This window comes from Scomber japonicus, chromosome 14 (genome assembly GCF_027409825.1).
Source record: "Scomber japonicus isolate fScoJap1 chromosome 14, fScoJap1.pri, whole genome shotgun sequence".
In the NCBI taxonomy this organism is placed as follows: Eukaryota; Metazoa; Chordata; class Actinopteri; order Scombriformes; family Scombridae; genus Scomber; species Scomber japonicus.
In genome coordinates, this window is record NC_070591.1 from 28,471,500 (window position 1) to 28,484,317 (window position 12,818).

Here is a 12,818-nt window from a genome sequence, read left to right on the forward strand (position 1 = left end):
CTTTTTTATTTTCATTCTTCTTCTCTCTTTCTCCATCTCTCCTTCCCTCTCTCTATCGCTACCATGTTATTTTGCGTTAGGGGCCACCTCCAAGGTGGTGTGTCTCTTACCTCCTCAGTGACGTCCTCCTCGGCCCGCAGGGTGAGGCAACTCCCGCAGCTTCCCCCCAAGAGCAACACCGCAGAACAAGGTGTGTATGTGTGTGTGTTTTCAATGCTGAATCATGCAAGTGTGAGTGACTTGTATGCTATTGACAAGTATCTACTTTATGTCTCTTCCACATTCTCACCGATTGCCACACATTCAGGGACAATTTACAGTACAGGGTCTGGTGAAATGGTAGTTAACTGAGTTTTGTGTGTGTGTGTGTGTGTGTGTGTGTGTGTGTGTGTGTGTGTGTGTGTACAGCCCTGGTAGCAGAGGAGCGCGTTCGTCAGCTCCAGATGAGGGTTCATTCCAACCGGGTGTCAACAGCCACCACTTCCAGCCAACAGGACCTGGACAGATCCCTGAAGAACAAACGGGAGGTGGGCCTCAGCCCCCCTTTTTTTTTTTGGCTTCACTCAGTCTGACAGTCCACTTTATAACAAACTCATCAGGAGAGTGGAGAAGGACTATAAGGGTTCCAGCTGGATATTACAAGCCGTAATGTTGCTGAAGTGCATCGCAGCAAATTTTACTGTTTAAGAAAGTAATAAATTATGTTACAGTAATGATGGAGACCACTCAATAGAATGAATTGGTTCCAACCGGGCAGTCACTCAAGAATGCGCCTAACACCTTTAAATACTGAAATGTATGATCCATACTGGCTGGTTTTCCCAATCCACTAACTTACAGAAAACTGACAGCTTAATGGCGATATCTTGTCTTTTACACATGTGTACATGCCATTAGTAGAACTTTATTGTACTGTGTTTGTGATGCATTACACTTCCCCTCTCACATCCGACTGAATGTGAAATGATTTAAATCTGATATAGATCATCAACATAGACGGGCCAAAACATCCAACAAGTAGCAGTTAATGCTGTGATATAGATTAAAATACATAAAGGTTAATGATGGAGGGTGATCAAGACTTGAATAACTGAATGTTTAGAGATTTACAATACAGTAGCTTTCATTTACAAGTTTCTGAAACAGTATTTTGATCATAAGATGAATGGATTTCTCTTTTGAAACCAATAATAATACTAATACTGTGCTCTAACAGACTTCAGTCTTATTTGATAGCTGATACAGTATATTAATTAATTTATTCATTATTTCACCATAAATATGTTGTAATTGACATGTAAACTACTTATTAACTAACAGTCATAGAAATAAATGACACAGACTGGACCAGACAAAAAATGTAATACCGTCTAAACATGATTTTAATCTTACTTCCAACGTGCATTATTGTGCACACCCTTGATAAACCAACACAGGTTTTTAGACCTCCTCTTACAGTCCCTTTTAACGACAGACACTTGTCTCAGCATTGCAGGAAAAGCACAAGTGTAATTAATAACATTAATGATGACTCAGTTGTATGAAGCCACGCAGTAAGACACACCAGTGAGGCAAAATGTGCAATAACAGAAGCCAGATGCCCCAGCTGTTTGTGAGTTGATACTTAACCTGGTTATAATGTAAGTTATAACAAAAAGACAAACAAGTAACTGTTACTGATTTGACCTGATAGAGCTGTTTATTAATGTATTGAACCAAGAAATTTTTAAAATGGAAGTTACGTTACACATAAAAGTTACATAATTGTTGGAATCTGATTGGATGGCATTGCTGATGTTTTGTCGTAACTGATTTACACTACTAAGGTACCAACTTAAACATTTGTTAACATTTGATGGTGTTATCTTGAAACTAAGTAGTAAATACAGATAAAGAAGTTGTAGACTAATTACCCTCAATAATTAAAAACAGCTGTGTGAGTGAGCAGAACCAGCTCTATTATCCGCTACTAATCAATTTGCATTCACTCATAATAAACAAAGGATGTATATGTAAGAATTGTCAATCAATTAACATGTGTTAATCATTTCTTAATGCCAATGAGAACATGATGTAAAATCACTTAAAAAGCTGGATTTACCATGAATAATCTAATGGATGTGACATTTATGAGTCCCCCCTGGTCCATGTAAGCCCAATATTCAATATAATATAATAATAATATAATAATATTCTGTCAGCTCTGTTTGGTCTCCACCAACTCCTGAGGAAGATATGTAGCTTTGTATTTTCTAGATGCTCCACCCTGTTCACCAGCTTGTAACTCATTTTGTCACATTTGATGCTAGGAAGGTACAGTGGATCCAACACATTTCCAAAATGGTGAAGAATATGAAATCAAAACATGTGCAAAGATACTAAAATGCTTATTAGGGCTGAAGGGAGTTTCAGAGTGAATGACACCTTTCACATTGTATCACATGTAAAATATTGACCATCTATTATCTCATAGCAACAATGTGTGTTTTCCTGCAGATCTATAAGGACCAGAGGAGGAGCAGCGAGAACATCTCCCATAAGTCCTCAGACAGTGATGTCAGCGACGTGTCAGCCATCTCTCGAACCAGCAGTGCCTCTCGCATCAGTAGCACCAGCTACATGTCCATCCAGTCAGAGAGACCAGTCAGGGGACGCTTCAGGTACAAACATATATCTACGCTATACACTAATCATGCCTGTTGTCATGAAGCCATTATTAAATAAATGCGACCGATTTTAGCCGGGCCATGCGCGCAACGGGCCGCCACATGATCACCACCAGCGTGAGCGGCGAGATCTACGGCATGGACCACGCAGACGGCAGCCAATCAGACACGGCCCTCGGAAGCCTGGGAAGCGGAATCAAAAAGCGGCGCAACAGCCTCAGCCAACGCGTGGTCAACATCCTGCCATCCAGACGCAGCCGGAGTACCTCGCAACTCAGCCAGACAGGTCAGAGAACGTCTCAGAAACCATCACGTTCCACCTAGATCCTCAGTGAGAAGGTCTCTAAAGTTGCTGTGTGTATCACTTCATTACAGAATCCCTTCCACAATCCTTTTAAGACATTAATAGAATTACTGTAAATAAATAATAGCACTGCCAAGAAGATTGGCAGCCTCTAAAGACATTTATTCAGTTTCATATTGTGAGGTAAACTTTCCAGAGTCTTTGCCAGCAGATCATACACAAAGAGAAAGAATGATGTGCAATGTTTATCCTCTCCAGTAAAGCTGAAACAGCTGGTTTTACTTTAAAGGTTATTCATCAACTTCTCTTAAAGCCACTTTATGTAGAATTTTTCTGTGATTATAGTGTCTTTCAAATCAGTCTGATAGCATATGGTTTTGTTTGTAGACAAAGACCATCCCAAGAGGAAGAAGCACATTGCTGTCTGAACTTATCAAATTCTACACATATAGTGTTTTTTTCCATAACTGGAGCTTAGTGACTCATAGCTGAACCTGTAGCTATTGTCTGGGGTTCTGCTTGTGTTTTCCACTGTCCTCTGTCCGCTTTGGTTATAAGTTCCGGGAGTGAAATTTTTTGGAAGCCTTTAGGTTGCTACTAAATCAAGCTCCAGGTACTCACAGAGGGAGGGAAGACGCTCAGCGCTGTCATTTGTGATAACTCAAGCAGATGTGTCACATCTCAGTTACAATAAATACAATAACACAGCAGTAACCACGTCCTCAGTGATTCATGTTCATTTTATATAACAAAGAACTATGGAGAACACATTTTTGAACAAAAGTAGACGTCTGTCTCGATGTCACCTTTCCATACTGATGTTTATATGCAGTATATGTCAAATAATTTGGACACATCATCTCATTCAAGATGTACAGTAGAAAACAAAGCAGAACCAGCTATCTTATAGGTGCAGGTATAGGAAGCTCCAGGTTACAGGTCAGGAGTCCCACTGATGGAAAAACACTAGTAATGACTTTAAGAGTGACTTAATACCACAAAGAACATTTCCCAAAAATATCCAATTATTGCTTTCAATATCATAACACAACTAGTCAGACATTGTAGTAATGAGCCCTTATATTAGCCCCTAAACTGAACTCTGTGACCTCAAACCTCACTTAGGCTAATGCTGTGTCTCAAATCACATGCTTCTAATAGTACACTTCTGTTAGTACACTGTGCTACACGTCCGCTACGTAGCCAAGATAGCAACCCTGTAGTGCGAAAAGCATCCATAGGTCCACACTCAACTTTTAGACTGTTTAGAGCGCACCATCCAGATACTCATAGTGCAGTGCAATTTTCCATACTTTTCAGTGTGAATGCACTTACTCACTCTGAATATTAAGTGTAAGTACAGAAGTCTGAGATTTGAGACACAGCATAAGTCTCCATCATGTTTAAGTTAAATGTCAAATATGCTGACTTGTGTTGATTTCTACAGGACACAACACAAATGAAATCAGACTAAACTACAAGTACAGTTTAAAACGCAGTGTGATTTTATTCCAGACTGCACACATGTAAACCAGAAGCTGAGATAATGATAGCACAACAACCCAAGGCAGAAAGCAGACATCTACTGAGACTGTCACACAGAGAGCTTTACCAGTGTATCCACTGTTGCTGTTTGTTGTTGTTGTTTATTGTTGTTTATTGTTGTTGTGTGTGTTATTTCAGAGGCGGCGGGTAAGGCGGCGGAAAGACAGAAAGGTAAAGCAATAGTTAGAGAGACAGACAGTTTTAAAGGCAGGTAGAGACACACAGTGTAAGACAGAAAGACACACTTAACAGCAGGTAGATGCTCATCATATCATATTACATATTACTAAAACATGTAGAGGGTTAAATATTATCTAGCAGCTGTTACACACAACTTTTCTGATGTCTCTCTAAATTGTATTGTGAGACATGACTTCAAGTACAAGTATATTACTAAAACATCATAATACACTTTTTACCCACACTGATACAGACAGAGTAGCTCAAACTGAGGCAGGGAACCACAGAGAGAGAATACAACGAGAGAGTTAGAGAGTAGCTTTGATTGACAGACAAAGGTACCACTTCCAGTCCTCCCCGCACTCTGTCTCCGGCACGCTTCCTTACTCCACCCTCTTCTACCACCATCATGTTTAAAGGCTGGTTCAGTCCTAGAAGAAGCCTGGCTGAGTCAATGGAACAAATTCACAAACAACACATTTCACGACTTTGATTTCAATAATAAAATCAAACTAAATCTGGCTTGATATCCGTCATCACCTGAAACACTGGTTATGGTTCTTTTCAGTTTGACTTAAAACAGCAGGCTTTGAAAAAGAGCTGAACTCTTCCTTTAAGGTTGGATGTACACTTTATGATCTCCTGAACCCCTCAATCCCTCACTTACCCTGCCAAACACTCCAGATCTACTGTAGGTGGACTGACTGAGTCATATTTACATCAACCACATCTTCCTGTAGTGACCTCATCAGCTAATATTGCAGGTTTTAAGGGTTTCATAGATTTAAAACACTGATTTGAAATATGTGAATATGTTGTTGAGGTCACCTTGGAATATGGAATATAAATTTGCATGGGATGGCCTGCATAGAGATTAGATCTCAGCCTTTAGTTATCAGGCTTGTCAGAGTTGGTACCTTGAAAACAATTCAGTATGACTTGACAGTGTCTGAAAGTTCTTAGCCTATATTATATTATAGTCTATATCCTGCCTTGTCCAAATGATGGTCCAATTAGAATTTTGGGTATGTATGACATGAGATGCCTGATAACTGACAACACCCTTGGTTACAATGACATGTACAAAAAGACCCGTGGCTTAACACCCCGTTCTGTGTTTGGCATAGAAGCTCCGACAGGTAAAAAGGTTGGTAAGGGGGGCAGCAGCAGCATACAGAGGAGCGTGGAGACTGGCATGGCGGTGGAGTACCCACGAGGAACGACAGCCATGAACCGGCAGGCCAGCAGAGAATCCACCGACGGCAGCATGAACAGCTACAGCTCTGAGGGGAAGTAAGTACACAGTGACACATGTGCCCAGTCTATATATGAGCTATATAGGACTTATACAGAAAACTTGTTGTATTGACCGTATGCTCAGTGTACTACTGCACACTAGTTGAAGCTCACTAGGAAGAGGTAAGGGGTCTTGGGATGGTGGATCTATCAAGCAGACAGCTGTGATGGCATTTTAATGGTATTAACAACACAAGGTGCAGTCCTGGCTACATTAGGCTCAGAAGATACTTTAAATGTGATCTCTCTCATGCTTCATAAGTTGTTTTATTGGGGGTTGAAGTTTGATGGTACAAGGGCACACTGCTACCATGTTTTTGTATTTTAGCTACACCAGCAGGGTGACTCCAAGGTTGGCAATATTGGACAGTCAGCCCATTACTTTAGTTGAGAATGAAATGTCTCAAAAAGTATTGGATGGATTGCTATAAAAAAAAGAAGATGCCCTTTAAAGGTGTCCCTTAAAGGGGAACTATACCAGTTTTACTCAAAGTGTGTTTCCAAGTGTTGGAGTACTATTGCATTTATGAAACAAGTTGTATGAAGTCTTTTGTGGCCTTAAATGACTTACAGTGGTTATGTTGTACAGCTTAAGTCTACAATAGCATGCAATATCTACTAGCATAATCTGTTCAGTGGAATTAATTGACTTGAGTTGCATTGTGGGTAATGTAACCCCAGCTTCTGATAAGCGAGAGGAATGTGTGAAATTAGTAAGACAGTACCTCTGGTTCTGTTGCTATGGATTTTGATCCTTTTTTTAAATGGCCCATATTGAGTGTGACAATGCTAAAGGAGTGCTATGCTAAATGAGCAGAGTACTCCTTTTTACCTAGTGCCGTCATCAGGTCCAATTTTTAATTAACTATCTACGGACTAATAACATTCCTGGTAGCCTAAATTGTACTTTGTGTTTACTGCTAATTACCGCATGTTAGCATGCTAACATGCTAAACTAAGATGGTGAACCGCGTAAACATTTATCCGCACACATCAGAATTTAAAAAAATGTAGCATTTATTTCAGCTCCACTGTAGCTACGATCATCTTCAGAAAGGCTGACTTGTGTGTCTGTAGACTTTTAGTTATTATGTCAGAAGGTACCTGGTAAAAGGCAGCCAATTATGGCAGATATGGGTAGTAGCCAATTCAATTTCTTATTCAGTAGCCAAGGTTGCCCTCTCCCAGTTACTCCAAAAAAGACTCAATTATGCAAGAAAAGACGTTGAGAGTAAATGTCATTTATGCACAGCTCATAATATCTGTTGTATCTTGCAGTAATCTCATTATAGGGACAAGGTGATGTGGGAATTACTGAATAATTTGTGTGTGTGTCAGTCTGATCTTCTCAGGGATGCGGTTGGGTGCCGACAGTCAGTTCAGTGACTTCCTGGACGGTTTAGGTCCTGGTCAGCTGGTGGGCCGGCAAACACTGGCAACACCTGCCATGGGTGAGTGATGACACCACACGTTTTAAATTTCCACGAAATTTCTACGAATTTTATGTTCATATGGAATGTGCAAACAAGCTGCCACATTAGTGTCAGTCTGTTGTTACTAATGTGTTTATCTGTGGGTACATGCTGTGAGAACCTGGGTACGAGCAAACATGTCTAAATGGGGTCTGTTTGTGTGTTTCTCATACACACAGGTGATGTTCAGATCGGTTTGATGGATAAGAAAGGCCAGCTGGAGGTGGAGGTGATCAGGGCACGAGGCCTTACCCCCAAACCAGGCTCCAAATCCCTCCCAGGTAACACTCACACTCAAACCTGAGAAACAGCACTTATTGTCTGATGCCTGAATGTCAAACACAACCCAACATCATTTCTCTCTCTTTCTTCTTTTTTAACTCCATCCCTCCATCCCCAGCTCCCTATGTCAAGGTGTACCTGCTGGATAGTGGATCTTGTAAAGCCAAAAAGAAAACTAAGATTGCACGAAAGACCCTGGAGCCCCTCTACCAGCAGCATCTGCTCTTTGAAGAGGGTCCCCAGGGCAAGGTGCTTCAGGTAATATTGTGTGTGTGTGTGTGTGTGTGTGTGTGTGTTTGTGTGTGTGTGTGTAAAACATTTAAAGTTAATGTGAAACTTGACCAGGACTTGACTCATATTATGTGAGCCCTGATTTGTCTTGAATGATATCAGACTTACTTGGACTCTCAGAACTTTGAGACTTTGTATTTTCCTGTTCTAAAAACGTTAATCCAACATTCTTTTAAAGCAGACAGCCTTGGTCATCCTAGCATGACTTATTGCTGCCCTCATGTGTTAAGAAATGATTTACACACAGTCATAATGTGTTTGTTTACAGTCACTAGTTGTACTTACCTCTACGTTCTCTCCTGTAGGTGATAGTGTGGGGCGACTATGGACGATTGGACCACAAATGTTTCATGGGTGTAGCACAGATCCTATTGGAGGACCTGGACCTCTCAAGCACGGTGATTGGCTGGTACAAACTGTTTCCGCCTTCCTCATTGGTGGACCCTACATTAGCTCCGCTCACGCGGCTGGCGTCTCAGACGTCATTGGACAGCTCAGGACCGCCGCCCGGCGTTCGGTCCTAGTGACTGGAAAGGTGACCGCAAACCCCCCCAATATACCTTAAATGACAAAATCATGGACCACAGCTACTGGACCACAACTGAGCAGAGGGCGTGATCACGCCCAAGGACGACAACCAGAAGCCCTCGGTCAACCAATGAAAAACCAGACGGAGAGACAGGGAATGAGAGAGAGAGAAAGAGAGAGAGGGAGAGACAGAACTAGCCAATCAAAGCTTAGCTGGAGTCTGACAATCACGTCTCACACCTTCCCTCTTCCTCCTCCTTGCACCTTTTTGTTTTCAAAGCTTTGCTTTCTTTGTTTTCTCCTCTGAGCTGCAGCAGTGGAGGTTTCTGTCGTTATCGTTCACTTCTCTCTCTTTCTTTTGTCCTTCCTTTCTCGTGCAGCCCCTATCAGAGCACCCGATCAAAGTGGAGTCCTCCACCCAGTAGCCCTCCAGCCAATCAGAGTAGAGCTCACTGCTAGGCCACAGGGATGAGTGGGAGTTAGTAAAGTAGCAAACTGATGCAGCTTCATGCAGCTGTACCGTCACACTGAGGTTGGCTGTTGTCTCTACCGATGTTACCATGGTAACAGTGTCGGTGTAGATGAGCACGAGGGGCAGCGGTTTGGCACGGTTTGGTAACCTTTTTAAGGAAAGGGAGCCTGCACACGCACGTGCACATTCTTAGCCTTGTTGTGAGATATGAAAGCAAGCACAAGAAAAGCTGGACTGCTTTATTCAGACAGAGACAAAACACTAAGTTTTGTTCTTTGTCTTAACAAAGAAGAAAGAAAATCGAGGCCAAATTTAACTATTTGTTATTTTATTTCTTTTTCATTTGGGATCATTTTTCCTCCTTTGTTTTGCCTAGAGTTCAGAATGGTACCATAAGGTGCAGACTCCCTCTGTGTGTGTGTGTATGTTTGGTTTTCGAGCGATGCTGCGCCATAGGCCGACGATAAAGGTCAGGTCACATTCGCCCGAACACCCTTTGCCCAACTTCCACCACCACCACTACTACCCCCACCCCCACCTCAGTCTCTTCCCCTCCCTGACCCCTCACACTCCCCCTGTAGGAGGGAGCAGCATGACTCGGGGGACACCCCGGCCCCCGGCCCCAAGCTGCATGCACGTTTCTTTTGTTCCATTTGTTTAGTTTCCGTTTGGTTCTCTACTTTTTTGTAAAATCAAAGACGAGACAAATTAACGAACAATTCTCAAAAAAACAAAAACAGAAAAAAAGACTAGACTATGTGTGTTAGTTCCACATACTTTTAGGCCAGCTTGTATGTTGCATGTTCTTGTACAGTTTGCTCGTACTGAATATGAATACAAACCGAGAAAAGCCAAGCCATCCCCGCCCCCTAACAGGAGCGGACCAATGGGGGGGAATCAACTCTGCCCAGGCCACGCCTACCACTCTGGGTCTAAATATCCGTATTAGGAAGTCTCCGGAAAAAAAAAACTTCTCTTTGTTTCAGTTTTTTCTTTGAACCCTTTGAACAACAGTGCTGTTCTGTAGTACTGAGCATACTCGAGCCCCTGGCGTCACTGAGGCTGTAGGTGTCTAAACTGTAGTTTAAGACAGTCGGGGCTAGAGACAGAGATAGAGAATGTGCGTATAACAGCTAAATGTATATGAAGTATCATTATGAGTTTGACAGAAATTATAAAGATATAGATATATGAATATAAAAAGAGTGTATCTGACTGTACACCCGTCACCAACACACACACACACATGCACACCTTGTACATACAAATCAGGATGAGCGGCTTGAACTTAAGTTATGAACAAACAAAACATCGCTGACACACAAACATTCCTGATCTCGTTGAGGGGAATCCGCGTCCTGTCGATGTGCTCGAACCGCTGAGCGGCACTGAGCCACAGGGGGGCGCTAATAGGCCTTTATTTTTTTTGCCAGTTGCAGAAAAAAATAAAACAATGCAGAAACAATTGGAACAAAGTTTACTTTGTTTTCCTTCAGTCCCCCTCCCCTCCTGTTTATTACTATTGGTTTGGACTGGACTTCTAAAGCCAATGAGAAATCTGGTTTTGCAGACATATTTTGCAGACGTTTCTGTTGAAACTCTTGGCGGTGTGGCCGACTGCCCTTTCCTTTGTCAGTATTACTCCAGGAATACTGATTGTTTACAGCCCATGGCTCCCCACTCCCAAACCACGATTCTAGACGAAAGACAAAGTATTCACTGCAACAGTTCTTGTTTGTATAACAGATGTGGCTCTACTGATGTGTATGTTTTATATTCAAGAGTTCATTTTTATTATTTACAAATAAAAGACTGTGTGGAAGAAGATCATGGCTTTTTCGAAAGGGAGTGGCCTCGTTTTTATTGTGAAGCAGGTGTTTCAGAGCTTCATTTAACACCATCAATGTGATTGTGACAGTTTGTTCTACATCGGTGGTTTGAACGCTACATAAAGAAATGCATCTTCCATTTCCATTTTTTTCTTGGATCCACCTGCTGTAAAACTGACGGTAAGATGAGCTACAGTGAAAACAGAGTTCCATGTAAATGTGGTGATTTACACCCACTCTGTTAGTTAAGAGAACATGAATAATGGTTGAAGTCTTTACATGTAGACAGCAATGGCAAAGAAGGATTTACGATAGACTTAGAGAATCTTCTCCCTTTTATTTGTATAATACTGGTTAGCCACCTTTGAAAAACTTGATGTATTATGGTATATCATGGTAAGTCAAGTCAGTTTGATTTCTATAACCCAATATCACAAATATGCAACAGGGGAACATAAAAAACCTCAGGAAGAGCAACAGAGAAGTGTTCCCATCTCTCAGGATGTGTGTACGAAACAAACCATAGATTACAGAATTGAACAAGATTAAAAATGGTAGAGTATTTATAATATATATGAAGAATGTGATGAATAATACACAGAACAGCTTCCAGGTGACACCAGAACAGACTAGGACCTGAGCCACATTTGACCTCCATCGCCATGGAGACCTGTCAGGAGGACAAACTACTCACATCACACCATTCACATAGACAGAGGAGAAGAGACAAGAAGGATAGAGACATTACTCAGAGAGATACATGAGGTGAGGCTGAACTGGTAGGAAAAGATCCTGTTGTCTGCTGACTTTTAGCAATATTACATTGTTATAAATATATAATAAAAGTATTTGGTTCTTCTCTGAATGTGATACATGGGTGATGGTTTTAATAATATATATGACAGACTCCTTTTTTAATTTATCACTATAGTTTCTTTACATTTCAGCCGGTAGAAATTCAACACCCTGCTCTTCACTCCAGGCTCCTGCTGCCACCCTGTGGTGGAACAGGGGACGGCATCTCATTTTTTAAATGTAGAAATGTCTGTATTTATTCCCTCTACAAAATTCAAAGGCAATAAATCTGATTCTGATCTCTGTTTGACCCTGATAGAACCATCCACATGTAGCCATTATGAGGAAAAAATATACCAAGTCCCATTTTTTCACCTCATATATTCATTTTCCATCTTTTATCTTTCTGTCACGTGATTTATGCATGTTGCAGGACAAAAGACATCTAAAATCAAATGAGTTCATGGGTATGTCATGTCTTTCATCTGAGACTCCCAGGAAGATAATGACGAGCATCCTTTTCCTGAACATGAAGCCAATTTGAAAGCATTACACACACTTTATTTAGTATGTTTGGTTAAGGTGAGTATACACAGTCACAGATGTGTTTTCCTAACATTATCACCATGTTCAGAAGATCATCAGTTACTGAAACATCAGCTCAGATTACCAGGTGGAAGTATTATGTCAAATGTTCTGACTTAATCATCATCAATCCTTTTAATCATGAACATTTTGAGTTGAAATGTTTTAGTCTTTACATTGCTGATTAGAAAAAAGAATCTATATAGTTGTGAATGCCTGTCTGTCCCATACTGGATCATACACCAACATTATAGACAATGTAGAATTTCACTTAGAAAACATCGATGGTGACAAGATCATAATTTTTTCCACTTTTTCACAGCCTTATTAATATTCAATTTCATTTGACCTGCTACAGACAACCAATCACAAATCAATCAATAAAGCTATGAATAATATATTGCATGTAAACTGACTGACTGCTATGAAGTGAAGACAGCATGTAGGTGTAAATGATCTCCAAAGTGAAGGTGTCACTGTGTCCTCCTCTGACAGACTAAATGTACAGCATCACTGCAGGAACTCAGAGTGCTTCCACAGAATCTCACTGTTTGCTTTAAGATATCAAACAAA

General features: G+C 41.0%; 1 protein-coding gene across 1 annotated transcript in view; it reads left to right on the top strand.

The window, feature by feature from the left end:
* The window catches only part of LOC128373403 (regulating synaptic membrane exocytosis protein 1-like), a 95,529-nt gene extending 86,969 nt beyond the window's left edge, over nucleotides 1-8,560 (top strand). Inside the window, 10 exon segments of the mRNA XM_053333707.1 lie at nucleotides 81-190; nucleotides 409-527; nucleotides 2,497-2,660; nucleotides 2,741-2,952; nucleotides 4,654-4,686; nucleotides 5,823-5,988; nucleotides 7,330-7,442; nucleotides 7,643-7,744; nucleotides 7,864-8,003; nucleotides 8,342-8,560. Coding sequence (XP_053189682.1) covers nucleotides 81-190; nucleotides 409-527; nucleotides 2,497-2,660; nucleotides 2,741-2,952; nucleotides 4,654-4,686; nucleotides 5,823-5,988; nucleotides 7,330-7,442; nucleotides 7,643-7,744; nucleotides 7,864-8,003; nucleotides 8,342-8,560 — 1,378 coding nt within the window.
* The last annotated feature ends 4,258 nt before the right edge of the window (nucleotides 8,561-12,818 follow it).